General features: G+C 43.0%; 1 protein-coding gene across 1 annotated transcript in view; it reads left to right on the forward strand.

The window, feature by feature from the left end:
* Positions 1 to 1,983: 1,983 nt before the first annotated feature.
* bco2b (beta-carotene oxygenase 2b) overlaps positions 1,984 to 14,910 on the forward strand; it is a 54,857-nt gene continuing 41,930 nt past the window's right edge. Inside the window, exon 1 of the mRNA XM_080214530.1 lies at positions 1,984 to 2,188. Coding sequence (XP_080070656.1) covers positions 2,086 to 2,188 — 103 coding nt within the window. The 5' untranslated portion in view covers positions 1,984 to 2,085. The remainder of the gene's footprint in view (positions 2,189 to 14,910) is intronic.

Raw genomic sequence — 14,910 nt, forward strand, 5'->3', positions numbered from 1 at the left:
TCACACAAATGCTTCTTTTTCTGGAGCACAGTCACCATTCACAGTGTTTCTCCTCCTTTCCTCCCACACATTTGTTGCTGGCTCCACTATCCAGAATTTTGAAAACTTTCTCTGGGGCTATCTTCAGGCATTGGGCTGTGTTTTGAGCAAACCTGCTCTCTTTAATGTGGATGATTGACACTTTTATTGTGATGTTGTAACATCCCATCTAGTGAAATGTACTGGATCCTGAAAACAGAAGTGAAGCACCATATTTAAATGCTTTACTCCATCCTTAAATCCACAAATCTAATGCGTAGAGTGGACCAGGCAAACCCAAATCCATTCATTGCTTGCTCCAAAAACCAGATTCAAAATCCAACTGAATCCAATTCATGGTCCACACAAAAGAGACAAACAATACCTAAGCTGATAAAATAAGGCATTGCATCCCATCTTGGGCTTGTACCGACATTTGATACCAGCCAAAAGGCCTTGAAGCACCATACCATTGTGTAGACAAGAAGGCTATTGAACAGTATCTGGGAAAACCCCATGTCTATCCCTTTAGGATGGCACAGCCAGTGATGTCCACATCCCATAAAAATGAATAAATTTTTTTTTAAAAAGCAGCATGGATATTGTGTGCTGCCTATAATGGCAGATTTACAGTTGGTTGGGCCCAGTACTTATTCATTTTTGAGTCGTGCCCACCCCCCCAACCCCGAAGGACTGGAAGCTAATACACAAAACATGCTTGTCTGAATAATTGCTCCTTCTCTGAATGCAAGATTATAAATATTGTGAGTCCGTGCTGCCAGAATGAGTAACACGTTGTGGAGACCACAAGTTGAGATATGATATCTTGCAGTTAAGAAATACATCATCTACTATTTCATGTTGCTGACAACAGAGGCTCATGTTATGGGATTTAGCCAGGAGAATGCAAAGTAATAAATGGAACTTCTTTTAAAAAGACACCATTCCCACTGGTCGATAACCCAGAATATTTCAAACTCTTTATAAATGTACACGGCACCCATTTCCTCAATGTCAATTTTGCCAACTGTATTACAATAGCATTATCGGAAAGAAATGTAATATTGAAAAGCAACACTGTTGGCTCCCACTAACCTGTGACTTAAAAAATAGAAGTTTGTTACATTTGAATGTAATTTATAATCTTACTGAGGACAGTCTTCTGTCACCATCACCCTTTACTTGTTTAAAGTGCTGCTCAGAGGCTACAGAGGCAAATGATTGCCGGCCTGAGTGGAACTAGCTACTTCTTTCTAATCGTGGGGGCCTCCACTCACCTAACAGGGGAGCTGGTATTCTGTGAGGTACATAGGGGGCCTTTTGACAATCCCCATGGCTATCATAACATCCCTCCCCAACCTTTCTTCCCCAACACCCCTGCCATGAGAGGACTTTTCCACCGCTTCGTGTGGGTGAGCTTCCTGAGTATTGTTGGAGCTGCATTCATCCAGACAAGTGGAGAACCTTCTATCACACTCCTGACTTGTGCCATATAGATCGTAGAATCATAGAATCCCTACAGTGCAGAAGGAGGCCATTCAGCCCATCAAGTCTGCACTGACCACAATCCCACCCAGACCTTTATCCCCATAACCCCATGCATCGGGGTTAGCTGGGTCTTCCTGACACTAAGAGGCAATTTGGCATGGCCAATCCACCTAACCTGCACATCTTTAGAGTGTCAGAGATAGTCAGGGGGTGAGTTACTCATCATCAATTTATCCTTTCAACCAGAATCTTGGGGCCAATTCAAATATGTTCACATTTTAGCGATTGAAGTCCTTCCTGATTCAGTATTGGCGTGAAATGGAACTGTCCTTTCCTTGACACAATCGCTTTCCGAATCAAGTTGGCCCTGTGTCAGTTGGCACTTCTCACTGCAATTTTCAGTGGCTGCAAATGCATAGACATGTGGGACTTTTATTTTGGCACTTTTACTGCCATTGCATAAGCTTGCCACAGCCACTGGTTGTTGTGTTGCAGTGAGTAGTTCGATACCATCAGTGCAGCAAAAAATCTGACATTATAGAAGGTACTGACCAAGTTTGTCGGTAAAATATTTCACAGATGCATATTCTACGTGTTACGGTGAAAATATTACTGCAGTTGTTTTGGATTATAATCGAGGACCTAACCAATGTTATTTCCAAGGCCTTGAAGAACGTTCCAGGTAAACAAGACATGATCTATTTCTTAAAATGAATGTTGATTCTTTAAAAAAAACACAACAACTTAAGTAATTTTATTCATAAAATTATATTTTATAGGATTTTGCTTCTCTATTTTAGTGGCTACACTGTTCATATCTTTCATTACAAATGAGTGAGTTGTGGTGCATTGAAATTTGATACAAGCTATGCAAGATCAGAATCTTTTCTGCTTTGGATGATTTGTTAAAATTCAGAACCAATAAGTAATAAAAACTCGGAGATATAGTTTGAAATAAGTCACCTCTAGGTTGACTAGTTTTAATCTGACCTAATGAATTTGCATTCATATAGCACCTTAAAGTAATCACATCCCAAGGCATTTTACAGCTTTTACCAAACAAAGTTTGACACCAGGCCACGTGACAAGATATCAGGCCAGATGACAAAGATCTTGATCGCAAGCCTAGGCTTTAAGGTGCATGTTAAAGGAGGAAAGAGAGGCTGAAGGCAGAAAGATTTAAGGAGGGAATTTCCAAGCTTAGGGTCTAGGCGTTGTGGGGATTGGCACTTAACGATGGAGCAATTAAAATTGAGAATGCTCGAGAGGCTGGAGTTGAGGAGTGTGGAGATTTGGAAGGGTTATGTGGCTGGAGGCAATTACTGAAAGTGAAGGGCGAGGACAGAGTAGGATTTGAAAACAAGGATGAGAATTTAAAAATTAACTGCTGCTTAACTGGAAGGGTGGGTCAGCAAGTACAAGGGAAATGAGGGAACACAGATTTGGTGCAGATTAAGCAGAAGGATTTTAAATAAACTCAGGTGTCCAGAGGGTGAAACTATGGAGGATGGACAGAGGTGCGACAGAATAGTCAAACTGGAGGTAACAAAGGCATAAGTTCATAAGATGTAGGAACAGAATTAGGCCATTTTGGCCATCGAGTCCACTCCACCATTTGATCATGGCTGATATGCTCCCCATCCCCACTTTCCTGCCTTCTCCCCGTACCCTTCAATCCATTATTAATTAAAAATCTGTCTAACCCCTTAAATTTACTCATTGTCCCAGCATCCACTGCACTTTGGGGGAGCGAACTGGGGCATGAATGATGGTTTCAGCGACATATAAGCTGAGAATGGTAAATTTATGCTGTTTAATATCTGTTGTCTTAGTAATGTGTCAGTATATGGTAGAATGCTCATCTCAGGGTCCAATGTAACAGCAAGGTTAGAAAAACTCTAGTTCATAAGAACATAAGAAATAGGAGCAGGAGTAGGCCATCCAGCCCTTCGAGCCTGCCCCGCCATTCAATAAGATCATGGCTGATTTGTCCTTCACCTCCTTCGTTATCCACGGCTTATTACCTCTCCTCCTACTATCCTACTATATATAGTTCAGCTTCACACAGTTGCCGGAGAGTGGGGTAGAATCATAGAATTCTACAGGAAGGAGGCAATTTAGCATGGCCAATCGCCTGCATATCTTTTGGAGTGTGATTGGAAACCGGAGCACTCAGAGGAAACCCACGCAGACACGGGAAGAACATGCAAACTCCACACAGACAGTGATCCAAGCCGGGAATCGAACCGGATCCCTGGCGCTGTGAGGTAGCACAGTAAAAAGTCTGACAACACCAGGTTTTAGTCCAACCTATTTATTTGATAATATACTCACAAGCTTTCGAGGGGACTGCCTCTTCGTCAGGTGAATAGAGAGTTCTGGCCTCAGACAGCGCATATAAAGCACAGACAGTTTAGAGATTAAAAACTTGATGTCTGTGTCGATATGCGCAATCTTCTTGGAGATCCTCTCCACTTGGATGCAGTCCCCTCGAAAGCTTGTGAGTATATTATCAAATAAATAGGTTGGACTAAAACCTGGTGTTGTCAGACTTTTTACTGTGTTTACGCCAGTCCAACGCCGGCATACCCACACCATGACTACTATCGACACCACAAACTGCCAGATCCAAGTGGAGAGGATCTCCAAGAAGATTGCGCGTATCGACACAGACATCAAGTTTTTAATCTCTAAACTGTCTGTGCTTTATATGCTCTGAGGCCAGAACTCTCCATTCACCTGACGAAGAGGCAGTCCCCTCGAAAGCTTGTGAGTATATTATCAAATAAATAGGTTGGACTAAAACCTGGTGTTGTCAGACTTTTTACTGTGTTTACGCCAGTCCAACGCCGGCATACCCACACGCTGTGAGGTAGCAGCAGTGCTAACCACTGTGCCACCCTGTAACTCAAAAGGGATGGAGTCAGTGGTTAGGGAGCGGAGTTGTAATAAGGCCAAAAGGCAATGACAAAAAAAAACAAAAATTTGATTGGGCACATGGGAGGAAAGATGATTAAATAGGTTAGACTTGGGGGTTTTTGGTGGCAATTATTTAATGGCAGATAAGTCTTAAGCTTGAAAATGTTGGTCTTAATAAAGGACAGCAGCAGTTTGTATTTACATCACTCTTTAGCATAGACAAAAAACACAGAAAATGTCACAGAGACACCATCATAAAAATGGATGCTGAACTAATGAAGAGAATATTGAGGAACCAAAGATTTATTAAAACAGTTAGTTTGAAGGTGTGTCTCAAAAGAGGAGGGTACCTAGAGAGGTGGAAGTACTTAGGGAGGAAATTACAGAATGAAGGGTCAATGTGGCTAGTTGCATGGCTGATAATGATGAGAAAAATAGGAAGTATTTACAAGGTCTAAGTCAGGAACATAAAGTTGAGAGAAGGGGAGATTAATCAGTGGAAGATTAGAAAGTTAGAGAGATCTCATTGAAGTGTATAAAACTGACAGGGCTGGACAGACTGCATGTAAGGATGATGGTACCAGTGGTTTGGTGGGGGGCGGGGGGGGGCTAGTCTTGACCAAGGGATCACAGTCTCAGGATGCCGGGTAGGTCATTTAGGACTGAGATGAGGAGAAAAGTCTTCACTTCTGCAGGTGAACCTATGGAATTCTTTTTCACAGAAGGCTGTGGAAGCCAAGTTACTGAATATACTTAAGAAGGAAGTAGATAGATTTCTAGACCCTGAAGGCATTAAGAGATAGGGGAGAGTGCAGGAATATGGGATTGAGATAAAGGATCAGCCACAATTATATTGAATGACGGAGTAGATTCAAAGGGCTGAATGTCCTACTCCTATTTTTTTAAGTTTCTATGGATGGGGGTGGGTGAAAAGTCTGTGAGGACTTTAAATGTAAGGGTGAGATGTTGAGGGAAGTGAAAGCCAATGTAGATTATCAAGGGCAGAGGTAGTGGTTTGATTGAGACTTGGTGAAAGACAGTAAATTGTCAGCACAATTTTCAATGAATTGAAATATATCATAGGTAGACCATAGGTGGGAACATCGCAATAGTGACTGGAGATAGCAGCCATGAATAAAGTTTTCAGAAGTAGATAGTCTGAGGCAGGTGATGTTGCGGAGTGGAGACATTGCAACCATTGGAGGGCAATTGGAGTCAGACACTCAGCTTGAGGTACCCAAACTGCAAACAGCCTGGTTCAGCCCGACACAATGACCAGACATCACAATGAAATCAGTGGCAAGGATATAGCGTGGGCAGAAGGCACAATGACTTTTATCTTCCAGATGTTTTGCTAGACAAAATGGTGGATCAAGCAACTATAGGGATCTGATTTTCTTTCCCCTTTAATTTTTTTTAAGTATTAATCACAACAAAGTCATGGGAGAGGAAATAAAAAATCCACAAGGAATGTTCTAGGAATAGTTCGAGCCAGCAACATGATTTTTCACTTGAGGAAAAATGCAGCAACAACAGACAAACAGTTTCAGATCACAGCATTTATTCTTAAAAGTTCAGATTGAAATATTACAGAAACTAATGGTTATTAAATAAAAGAGGCCTACAATGAACCCTGCAATTGTGTAAAAGAAGACAACTGCACACAATCTACATTGTTGGAATATTTAAACATTTAAGATTTGGAATTTCAGTAAAGATATTGGATAACTGCAAATTTTCTGCATTCAGCACTTTCCATGAATGCACCTTTACCTCAAATGGGGAAATACGATATACTGGATGGAAAATCACCGCTGTGTTCCAGGTATAGTATCCTTAATTAACCCTCTCAACATCACAAAGAAAATTTCATGGGTTGGATTCTCTGATTTCATCCATGCCTGGGATTTTCTGGTCCCACTGCAGTGGTTGGAGATTTGGTTCAGCGCCATACACTCCGTTCTCGCAGTCAGCGGTAGCGGGGTATACAATACTGGAAAATTCCAGCTCATATTTACGTTAAAATTAATGCAGTAGAAATTCCTAATTTCTAACAAATACTTTTATAGCTCAAAGTTGGCAGAAGACCGACCCAAGCCCTCTATCAATGAAGTTAAGCTCAAAGGATGCACAAGGCCTCCTCAGCAAGATGAGCACTAATCAACAAAGGGATGATGATAACAGATTTGAAAGAGAGAGGTATTGGAGGGGAGAGAATCTTTAACAATATCAGCAAACATGGGAAAGAGAAGTTAAGTGGCCAAAAAGTTAGTGGCAAAGGGGTCAAGGGAACGAAGGTGGGTATCATTGACAAGGCTAACTCAAAGAAGTCATGAAGGGAGGTAGTGTGGAAACTGGAGAAATGTGAGTGCAAGGCTATGGCAGTTGGGAAGCTCAGAGCAAGTTTGTCCCAGTGGTTTAGAGAAAGGGAGGGAAATAGTGACGGCAGCTGATTGGATGGTCTCAGTGGTCAGCTGAATGATAGGGTTACCCTGTGATGAGAGACTGAGTGAATTGGAACTGCATTCTGTGGAGTTCAGAAGAATGAGATGATGATGACATGGAAACACACAAATGCGGAAATATGACCTACTGGATGGAAAATCACTGCTGTGTTCCAGGCATAGTCTCCTTAATCAACCCCATCAACATCACCAAGAAAATTTTATGGGTTGGATTCTCTGATCTCATCCGTGCCTGGGATTTTTCGGTTGGGTTGCAGTGATTGGAGATTTGGTTCAATGCCGAATACTCCATTCTCACTGTCAGTGATAGTAAGGTGTACAATACTGGAAAATTCCAGCTCATATTTACATTAAAATTAACACAGTGGAAATACCTAAATCTGGGCAGGATTTCCAGCTCTGCTCACCACAGAGATCATCCAGTCCCACCAAAAGTTAATGGACTTTAGGCTGGACCTCCGAATCTCCCGTGGCAGGTCCCACCACAACAGGGCCAGAAAATACCAGTTCTGAAGCAGATTGACAGGTTAGATACAGAGATGTTAGTTCCCCTGGTCAGGAAATCTAGTAAGAAGTCTCACAACACCAGGTTAAAGTCCAACAGGTTTGTTTGGTAGCACAAGCTTTCGGAGTGTCACTCCTTCTTCAGGTGAGTGAGATGAAGGAGCAGCGCTCCGAAAGCTCTTGCTACCAAATAATCCCGTTGGACTTTAACCTGGTGTTGTGAGACTTCTTACTGTGCCCATCCCAATCCAACACTGGCATCTCCACATCAGGAAATCTAGAACATGAGGGCATGGCAGGATCTGTCGGCATATCTGAGAAGGTCTCGAGTTTGGCACAGTGACTGGAGGGTGTCAAAATGCTGATGGATTAGGGTAGGAATATGGCAGGGCACAGTATCTATAAGGAAAGAAATGGAAGGAAACAAGATGACAGCAGAGAGGAGTTTATTGAAAAGAAGTAAATAAGAGAAAGGAAAAATAAAATTCATGGAATAAAGGTGATTGGCTTTGGTCCAGAGCAGCGCCCAAACGTGCAAGCAAGTGGACATAAGAAAACTGAAGCTACATAGGCCAGGTTATGTGTAATGTAAGAATCACAGAATACTACAGTGTGGATAAGGCCCTTTGGCCCATTGAGTCTGCACTGACACATGAAAGTCCCTGACCTGCCCACCTAATCCTACTTGCCAGCCTTGAATGTTATGGCGTGCCAAGTACTTATCCAGGTACTTCTTAAAGGATGTGAGGCATCCCACGTCCACTACTCTCCCAGGCAGTGCTTTCCAGACTGTCACCACCCTCTGGCTAAAAGGTTTTTCCTCAAATCCCCCTTAAACCTTCCACTTTAAAATAGTGTCCCTTCATAACTGACCCTTCAAGTAAGGGGAACAGCTGTTCCCTATCCATCCTGTCCATACCCCTCATAATCTGATTACACCTCAGGCTTTTCTGCCCCAGAGAAAACAAGGTAAGAAGTCTGTCAACACCAGGTTTAAGTCCAACCGATTTATTTGATAGTGAACTCACAAGCTTTCGCGGTTTCTCCCTTCGTCAGGTGAATGGAGAGTTCTGGCCTCAGACAGCATAGAACAGCACACACAATTTACAGATTACTAATTAGAATGCAAAAAATGTCTGTGTCGATATGCGCAATCTTCTTGGAGATCCTCTCCACTTGGATCCGGCAGTTTGTGGTGTCTATAGTAGTCATGATGTGGAGATGCCAGCGTTGGACTGGGTTAAACACAGTAAGAACAACTCATGACTATCCACCTTCTCTTTATAACTTAAATGTTCCATCCCAGGTGGCATCCTGGTGAATCTCCTCTGCACCCCTCCAGTGCTTTCACATGCTTCCTATAATGTGTGACCAGAATTGCACACGGTACTCCAGTTGTGGCCTCACCAAAGTTCTATACAACTCCAACGTGACCTCTCTAATCTGTAATCTATACCCCAATTGATAAAGGTGACTGTGTCATATGTTTTTTTCACCAACCTATTAGCCTGCCTTTCCACCTTCAAAGATTCATGGACAAACACACCAAGGTCCCTTTGTTCTTCGGAACTTCCTAGTGTCAGATCTTTCACGGTATATTTCCTTGTTAAATTACTCCTTCCAAAGTGTATCACCTCACACTTTTCAGGGTTAAATTCCATCTGTCACTTATCCACCATTTTGACCATCTCGTCTATATCTTCCTGTAACCCAAGGATACATATATCCTAGTAGAATGGAAAGGAGATAATAGGCAGAGTTGAGAGTTAATGTCATTCATTCTGGTATAAAGTGGTAGTAGGTAGGGTGGAATCAGAATGAAGCATCAACAAGTTATTGCAAGTACAGAGACAGGTTTAGCAGGTTGTTGAAACCCAGAGGTTAGTTAGTATCAGAGGATATACTGAATGTGGGAGGGAAGATCCAGAAGGTATCCAAAATCAGTTGTGGGACAGAAAATCTTTTTTTTTGGTGATTTAGAAGTCTTCACAGTATGGGATCCAAAATTGGCAAAGAATTGGACATCAGCCAAAATTGGAACTCTATCCAGGAACCAGAGTGCAACTGAAGTTGCAGAACCAGTAGACCCATCGCTGACTTGGCAGCGAACACAGAGGTGGGGAAAGGGCTGAGAGCAGAACAAACTTATTTTAATACATGAGTAACAGAGCAGCAGATCAGAGACACTGCAACTAAGAGGGGGAATCTTACCATAAAATGACAGAGTGTTGTTTCTGGTGAAAAAACTGACATGTTTATCTTCCGAGAAACCAGCCAGTTTTCTCCCCAGATTCTTACCACATTACCAAAAAAATCAAAGAGGCATGTTTCATGCCATCATAGGACTTAAACATGCCGATAAAGCCTGGCTGCACAGAGATCGGGGTGCCATCTTTAAAAGGCCCCTTCCCTACCCTGATCAGAGTCGGCCCCCCTCAACTTGCCCACCCCTGATCAGTGCCTCCTCTCTTTCCCCCACCAATCATCCCTGCACCACCACTGCCCCACCCCCCACCCCGCCGCAAGTTGGAGACGGCAAAACGGTCGTCGCTGGCAACCTCTCCTCCTCTGTCCGCTCCTGCCTCACAACTAAATCTGAATAAGAACATAAGAAATAGGAGCAGGAGTAGGCCGTCTAGCCCTTTGAGCCTGCCCCGCCATTCAATAAGATCATGGCTGATCTGAAGTGGATCAGTTCCACTTTCCCGTTTTCTCCCCATAACCCTTAATTCCCTTGTCTATCAGAAACCTATCTACCCATGACTTAAATATATTTAGCGAGGTAGCCTCAACCACTTCAATGGGCAGAGAATTCTAGAGATTCATCACCCTTTGAGTGAAGAAGTTCCTCCTCAACTCTGATCTAAATTCCACCCCCCCCCGCTTTATCTTGAGGCTGTGTCCTATAGTCCTGCTATCCTTTCTAAGTGGGAAGAATCTCTCTACCTCTACCCTATCCAACCCCTTCATTATCTTATATGTCTCTATAAGATCCCCCCTCAGCCTTCTAAACTCCAATGAGTAAAGACCCAGTCTATTTAGTCTCTCTTCATAGGCCAACCCCCTCATCTCTGGTATCAGCCTAGTGAACCTCCTCTGCACTCCCTCCAAGGCCAATATATCCTTCCGCAAGTGCGGCAACCAAAACTGCACACAGTACTCCACCTGCGGCCTCACCAGTACCCTGTACAGTTGCAGCAAGAGCTCCCTACTTTTATATTCTATCCACCTCGCTATAAAAGCCAACATTCCATTCGCCTTCTTGATCACCTGCTACACCTACAGACTGGGTTTTTGCGACTCGTGCACAAGGACCCCCAGGTCCCTCTGCACCGTAGCATGTTGCAGCTTTTCACCTTTTAAATAATAATCCCTCCTACTATTATTTCTGCCAATGTGGACAACCTCACACTTGCTAACATACTCCATCTGCCAGGTCCTCGCCCACTCGCTCAGCCTATCCAGATCCCTCTGCAGACTTTCCACACCCTCCACGCAATTTGCTTTTCCATTCATCTTCGTGTCATCAGCAAATTTTGTCACCCTACACTCAGCCCCCACCTCCAGATCATCTATGTAAATGGTAAACAGGTGAGGCCCCAGCACCGATCCCTGCGGCACTCCACTAGTCACCAACTGCCAACTAGAATAGCACCCATTGATACCAACTCTTTGCTTCCTATTAGACAGCCAATCCTCTATCCATGCTAACACCTTACCCCCAACTCCATGCACCATAACCTTCTGTAGCAACCTTTTGTGAGGCACCTTATCAAATGCCTTTTGGAAATCTAAAAACACCACATCCACTGGTTCCCCTCTGTCTACTGCACTAGTTACTTCCTCATAGAAATCCAATAAATTCATCAAACACGACTTCCCCTTAACAAATCCATGCTGCATCTGCTCAATCAAACCATTCTTCTCTAGGTGCCTCGCTATTTCTTCTTTGGTGAAGAATTCTAGTATTTTACCAACTACAGACGTTAAACTAACCGGCCTATAATTCCCTGCCTTTTGTCTGCTACCTTTTTTAAACAGCGGCGTAACATTAACCATTTTCCAATCTTCCGGCACTTCCCCGGAATCCAGCGAATTTTGATAAAGAATTACTAAGGCATCCACTATCACCTCTGCCATTTCTTTCAGAACCCTGGGATGCATTCCATCCAGTCCTGGGGACTTGTCCATCTTCAGTCCCATTAGTCTATCAAGCACTACCTCTCTAGTGATAGTAATCGCATTTAGGCCCTCATCTCCTACCATCCTTCTATCTTTAATATCCGGCAAACTATTCGTGTCCTCCTCTGTGAAGACCGAGGCAAAAAACTTAAATGAAGCCCACCCCTCTGTCCCAGGAGACTCCCAGTGGGGCCAGCCCTAGCACTGGTTGGTACTGCCATCCTGTGCCAAGGGGCCACTTCCCAATCATGCCCCTTTACCCCGGGTGCTATATTCACCTTTAATCCCCCTCCTGCCTCCCCAGGGAGACTATTTGAGGGGGTATGACTGTTTGCATTACAAACAGTCATACCCCCTCTTGCAAAAGAATTCATGTTTCTTTTCTAATTGAAATAATACTGAAAAATTCGACAAAAGGCTAAAAGGAATTTTTATTAACAATTGCTGCTTTTAAAGCAGTGCGATGGCAGGCATTGGCACCTTAAGAAGTCTCACAACACCAGGTTAAAGTCCAACAGATTTATTTGATAGTAAACCAACAAGCTTTCAGGGCTTGCCCCTTCATCAGGACATTGTCTGCATCTTTAAGACTTGAATAGCAGGTTAGCTGTAAAGAATCGCATTCTAATCAGTATTCTGTAAACTGTGTGTGCTGTCATATGCTCTGTTTGAGACCAGAACACTCCACTCACCTGACGAAGGGGCAAACCCCGAAAGCTTGTGGATTTACTATCAAATAAACCTGTTGGACTTTAACCTGGTGTTGTGAGTCTTCTTACCATGTTTACCCCAGTCCAATGCCGACATCTCCACATCAGGCATTGGCACCAACAGGACTTTTATCTTGACAGTGCTGTAACCACTAATTACATTTGGAGTCTGTGATGTAAGGTTTTAACATCACAGTGGTGTTTTATTCCAATGTTTCAATGAAAACATGGACTTGGATTTCAGCTGGAGGCAGTTCCAGGTTTTGTTATAAAATAAGATTTCTGTTCTCAATTTAGCAGTCATTTTATTTTTAACTCATCTTTCCTAGCCTTGGGAAAGACAAGAAGGGCTTAATTCGTGAACTGAATCCTTACAGAACATTGCCAGTAGGTGGCCCAGAAGAGTAGGATGTTCCCTCTTGTAGGCCCAACAAGCTGTACAGTGACCTGACTCCCCTAACCGATACCCCACAATCTATCTAGTCCCAGCCTAACCACCACTTGCACATCCCTCCACTCCCACACCTCCCCCCTCCTCCCCACACACACACAATCAGACCTTTATAACCACAATCTGCACCTCCTGAAAGACATCTGCCACACAACTCAGGCCCTCAACTCTGCCAGATCTGATGCTGACTGCAGTGAATCTTGCCATTATGCCATTGCACAGTTTCTTCTGTGTCCCACTAGATTAAAAAATCAAAGATTAATATGTGATTTAGAAAAAGCAGGCTTATATTGAGGTTCAAGTTCTGGATATGGCGGCCAGTCTGAGGATGTTACATATCTTTAGAGAGCTTGAAGAGGGAGTAGATCTTCGAGGATCTGAGACTTCCAAATAGCAGTACTTCATGGTTGAAGATGCAGCGAACAAGTCTGTTTCTCAATCCTCAGGCAGCCATTGCCACTGCATCTGCTCCTAATTCTTCATTGGCAGGGTCCACAGCATTGGCAGTGCAATCATCAGCCTCTTCAGAGTCCTCTGGGAATCTACCACCAGTTCTATCCCAATGATAAATCTTCCAACATACGATTTGTGTGCAAAGCTGGTGAAGATACAAGTAAGAATCTTTTCATCTGTTCAATATCCCAAGTGTTCTTAACTAGTCTTCAAATATGGCTCCTTGAAGCATGGGTGGTTTCCATGAGCATTTCCATATGCAAACCCCTTCTTCTGTTGTTCTGGGCAGTGGCAAAGAGATAAACTAAAAGCTTTAATTTCCTTCCTTTATTGCCTGTAATCTATGTTTCAGTTTGGAAAAGTAAATGTGTGTGGTTCTAAAGTCCCATTTGCCTGTTGTAAATAAAAAAAACAGCAGCAGACTTTTGTGAGTTGAGATACAAAGGATTATTTATTCACACGCACACCCCAAAAATCTAAACACGATATCATTCATACACCATGCAAAGATACAATAAAAGATGATAACACACTTTACAGGCAGGATTTCCCGGCCACGCTCACTCCAAAACCCGAAAATCCCGCCCGAGGTCAACGAACCCTTGCATAGTCTGTGCCCCCCACCCCCATGATTTCTGTGGTGGGAGGGATGGGAAAACTCCCCCCAAAGTATTCGACCAAAAGAATGCTTCACAGTTCATATATTTAGCTTGTTGCTGGAGAACCATCATTGCGGGTCCAATGATGAAAGGAGTCTTTTTCCACACTTGAATTGTGGTTTAGATGGCTGAAGTCAGATATCCAGATTGTTGAAGGAATCCTTTGAAGAGGGCACTGTCAAACAGGACATGAGGCAAGACATATGTGGTTTTTGTATCAGAAGGTCAAATTTCTCTACAGATGAGCGCAGAGTTTTGGAATCAGACTGGAACATATTTTAAGATGTTCACGTTAATATCCATGCTCCTCAAGCCTTCCAGATCATAAGACTATAAGCCACAGGAGCAGAATTAGGTCACTCGGCCTGATGAGTCTACTCTGCCATTCAATTATGACTGATATTTTTCTCATCCCCATTCTCCTGCCTGTCCCCCATAATTCCTGATCAGCTTATTAATCAAGAACCTATCTACATCTATAAGAATCACAGCAGACTTTCTACAGAAGGGATTGTCCTTGCTTGATTTCAGACCCTTTTTCTCTTTTCCTTTCAATATCCATACAGGAGGAAGTGCTGATAGTAACTTGGAAGGGTTAACGTGCCCAAATCTTTGAGTTATTTTTATTGATCTTTGCTGGTTCTTAAAAGCAAATGTGACACGACCTTTTGTTATAAATATTTACTTTTTTGTGTTCTTCTGCAGACTGCCCACGTATTTCTGGCAAAAACTCATTATTTTCAACCAGTTTTAGTCATGTGACTAATACTTGTCCAATCCACCTGGATGGCTATTGCAAGACAGGATGAGTTTCTACACTTGCTTCAGCCCAGCACTTATGTTGGAGTTCCAACTTGGAGACATGGAATCTGGGCTTGTGTTTTGAATAAATTCCCAAACAAACAAAGTATGAATTCCACAAATAGTATGTATCTTGATATGCCCATTCCAAGGGGAAGGCCCACCAAGTGTAATGCAGTAGGAATGTTTCAGAAGCTTCAGGTCTTGAAGTTGAAAAGATCACCTGATCTTTGGCAGCCACCTTGACAATGTAGCAATGT

Source organism: Carcharhinus amblyrhynchos, chromosome 29 (genome assembly GCF_965287045.1).
Source record: "Carcharhinus amblyrhynchos chromosome 29, sCarAmb.v2.hapA, whole genome shotgun sequence".
In the NCBI taxonomy this organism is placed as follows: domain Eukaryota; kingdom Metazoa; phylum Chordata; class Chondrichthyes; order Carcharhiniformes; family Carcharhinidae; genus Carcharhinus; species Carcharhinus amblyrhynchos.